The sequence below is a fragment of the Microtus ochrogaster genome, unplaced genomic scaffold (genome assembly GCF_000317375.1).
Source record: "Microtus ochrogaster isolate Prairie Vole_2 unplaced genomic scaffold, MicOch1.0 UNK51, whole genome shotgun sequence".
NCBI classification, from domain to species: domain Eukaryota; kingdom Metazoa; phylum Chordata; class Mammalia; order Rodentia; family Cricetidae; genus Microtus; species Microtus ochrogaster.
Window position 1 is genome coordinate 2,173,586 of NW_004949149.1, and position 3,231 is coordinate 2,176,816.

Sequence of the window (3,231 nt, forward strand, 5' to 3'; positions counted from 1 at the left end):
CCACGCGGTTCCTTTGTATTTCCCCATTTCCAGGTTAAATTTCTCAGGTTATTTCCATGCTTTAAAAACATCAATTGTTTGAATGTTTTATTTATTCATTTTAATGGAAATTCTTCTATGTGATAAGCTACAGAGATTAGGGATTTGGAAAATTATAGTTTAGTACCATTTTTTCAAAACCCAGCTCTGTATTTAACAGGAAATATAATTAAAAATATGCGCTAGGCAGGCTGGTACATGACTCCAGTCCTGGCCCTCAGGAAACTGGGTGGAGTTTTGAGTTCAATATTAACCAAGGCTACATAGGAAGACCTTGTCTCCAAAAGCAAGAGAACGAAATAAAAATTTGTGTGTGTGTGTGTGTGTGTGTGTGTGTGTGTGTGTGTGAGTGTGTGTGTGTGTGTGTTAAGGTATTGGATGCTAATTAATATCTTTAGGAATAGACAAAATGTCCTTGAGGAGAATTAAATAACTTGGAGAAATGCTCACTTTCTGCTTATTTAAACGCTATAGAAGTGATTTATACCGACCTAATAGGCTCCGATTCCTAGCCAACAGGTCGGTAGGCTAGTGTCTTGATGACTGGCTGGGGGACTGGAGGGCTGCCTAGCTGTGTTGTGATGTATTTTTCCCAGCTCTGAAACTGCAGGGCTTTCAGAGGGTCTACCTTTCTCATGGGGCTGTAGGACGGTAAAGGAGAGAAGACTTCAGCGGGTGCCTGGAACATTGTGGTTTCAGTGATGCGGTGGTTTGAATTAGATGTGTCGTTCAGAGAGGCTTAGGGGATGTGGCCTCATTGGAAGAAATATGTCAGTGAACGCAAACTCTGGGAGGTGAAAGCCTTACACCATTCCTTGTGTGACCTTTCTGCTTCCCGTGCAGCTGCCATGCCTGCCAGCTGCCAGGGATGCTCTCCATGATGGCGACCGTCTCTTGTCCCTCTGGAACCACAAGTCCAAATAAACATTTCCTTCTGTAAGTTGCCTTGGTCATGGTGTTCCACCACAGCAATAGAGAAGTGACTAAGACAGTCGGTCTGTCCAGTATTCTTAGGAGAAAAGTATGGGCAATATAGCCCAAGCGAAGAGAGCTCTCTTAGCATGCCCGAGGCCCTAGGATCAAACCTAGCACAAGAAAAATAAAGCCAATTTGAATTTTAAGAAGTTATGACAGATAAAAGAAAACTGAACATTGTTATTGTTGGTACTCTTGTTATCACTGTCGTCTGAACAAAAACCAACCCCCTACTGCTTTGAACCCTTCAAATACTTTCTACTGCTACAGATGGCATCTGTTGAAGGCCAGAAGCACACATGCTAAGCAGAGGCGAAAACACGTAGGAAGCTTGCAAGCACACACAGAAATCCCATTGTCCCTCAACAGATGAAGATTTCATTCCCGCACCCGTCTCCTCATTGAGGGACTCATTAGGGTGGCAATTTTCCCTATGCAAAATTGGGGCATGATGTATTCTTTCTCAACACGGTTGATAGCCGTTCCCCAGTTATGTGATTTGTAATCACCTGCTAACCTAAAGACAAAATTTTGTGGTGTGTATGCGTGCATGCGTGTGTGTGTGTGTGTGTGTGTGTGTATTAAATGTGTCCATATGGGTGTATGCATATTTGTGTTTGTGTGTGAACACTCATATAACAGCTCGAATGCATGTTGAGGCCAGTGGCAGATGTACCTTTCTCTGTCGATCTCTGTCTTTTGAGACAAAGACCCTTCACTGGACCCGATGCTTACTGATTTGGCTAGGCTGTCCAGAGATAGGCACTCCAGGGATGCACCTGTCTCCACTCTCCAGCTCTGGGGTTACACACTTGGGGTGCCACAGTAGCTCTTCCTGGGGTCCTGGGACTCTGAACTCAGAACCTCGTGCTTACGTGACAAGATCGTTACCTACTGAGCCAGCTCCTTGCTCTCTGCATAGCACACTCAGATGCACATGTAAGGGAGAAGGTGATAGGGTAGTCACTGCAGACCGAGTGTCAATATGAGCAAATTGAAAGACACAGCAAATAAAGGTGTCAGTGGTGGAAAAGAGATTACACACTGGCCAGCTACTCCAACAAGTTAGGAAAGACTTCAGGTTTGCTAGCTGCCAGTCTGTACAGATATACACAGAAACTAGGAAGTTTCTATTTCACGTGCTAACTCTGTGTCATGTGAGTGTGAGCCCAATACTAGGAAAAAGGGATTCTCTCCAACACAGTTGTTTTCATGGACATTGAGTCCTACATCCACTCTCTGCAAATGCCCAGGCCTATGTCTTCCCCCCCATCATCCTTAACATTCATGACATGTGTATGATTTCAGAGAGAGCCGCTCTGGTTTATGAAATGCCATAAGAAAGTATGAGGGAATCACACATCTTTATTATTAACCAAAAGCTTTTGTTTTTTCAGCGTCGACTGGGAGATGCAGCAAAGAAAGCCATCAGCAAGCTTCAGGTTAGGACCATCAGGAAAGGCGACAAGGTGAGAACCGCTTTTCCTTCGGGTGAGGACCTAGTCAATGAATCTCTTGTCTTTTCTGACAGCCCAAGTAGAAGAGAGAAAATAAAAAAGGAGAAAGATGTAAATCTGTGTGTCTATACATTTCTTGAACTTAGAATGCTTTTATTAAACATATTAAGTGTTTGTAAAACATGCGCAATTTATTTTCAATAATTAAGTGTTTTTAAGTAATTTATTTTTTAATAATTAAGTGTTTTAATAATTGTTTTTAATAATTAAGTGTTTAAGAATTAAGCGTTTGTAAAATACATGCAATTTACTAGCAACCAAGCATGAGAAAATTTGAAGTTCAGTGAGCAACAATAGCCAAGCTGTTCAGTCAGCATCAGTGCCCATCAACGAATGAATGGATACATTCATACAGTAAACGTGATGTGTGCTCACAGTGCAGAATTATTGAGGCATTAAGAAGAATGAAATTATGTCATCTGAAAGATAATAAATGGAACTAGATATTATCATGTTAAACAAAATAAGCCAGGTGCAGAAAGATGATAGACCACATTTTCTTTCATATACAGAGTCTAGCATTCACAACAGGACTTAGGAAGCAGAAGGCTCCCGACTGTAGAGAAAGAAGAAAGGTGGAAAGAGTGGGAGGATAGGAGAGGTTAGTGGGAGGTGGAGGAGTGTGACACACGCGTGTGGAAGTGTCACAGTGAGACCGTGGAGGAGTGTGACACACACATGTGAAAGTGTCACAGTGAGA

At 42.4% G+C, this 3,231-nt stretch overlaps 1 protein-coding gene across 2 annotated transcripts in view; it reads left to right on the forward strand.

Annotated features, from left to right (window-relative positions):
• Positions 1 to 3,231, forward strand: part of Rnf150 (ring finger protein 150) — a 222,625-nt gene that overhangs the window by 148,627 nt on the left and 70,767 nt on the right. For both annotated transcript variants that reach the window (XM_013354611.2, XM_026777260.1), the window contains exon 3: positions 2,412 to 2,483. In XM_013354611.2, the coding sequence (XP_013210065.2) occupies positions 2,412 to 2,483 (72 nt within the window). The remainder of the gene's footprint in view (positions 1 to 2,411; positions 2,484 to 3,231) is intronic.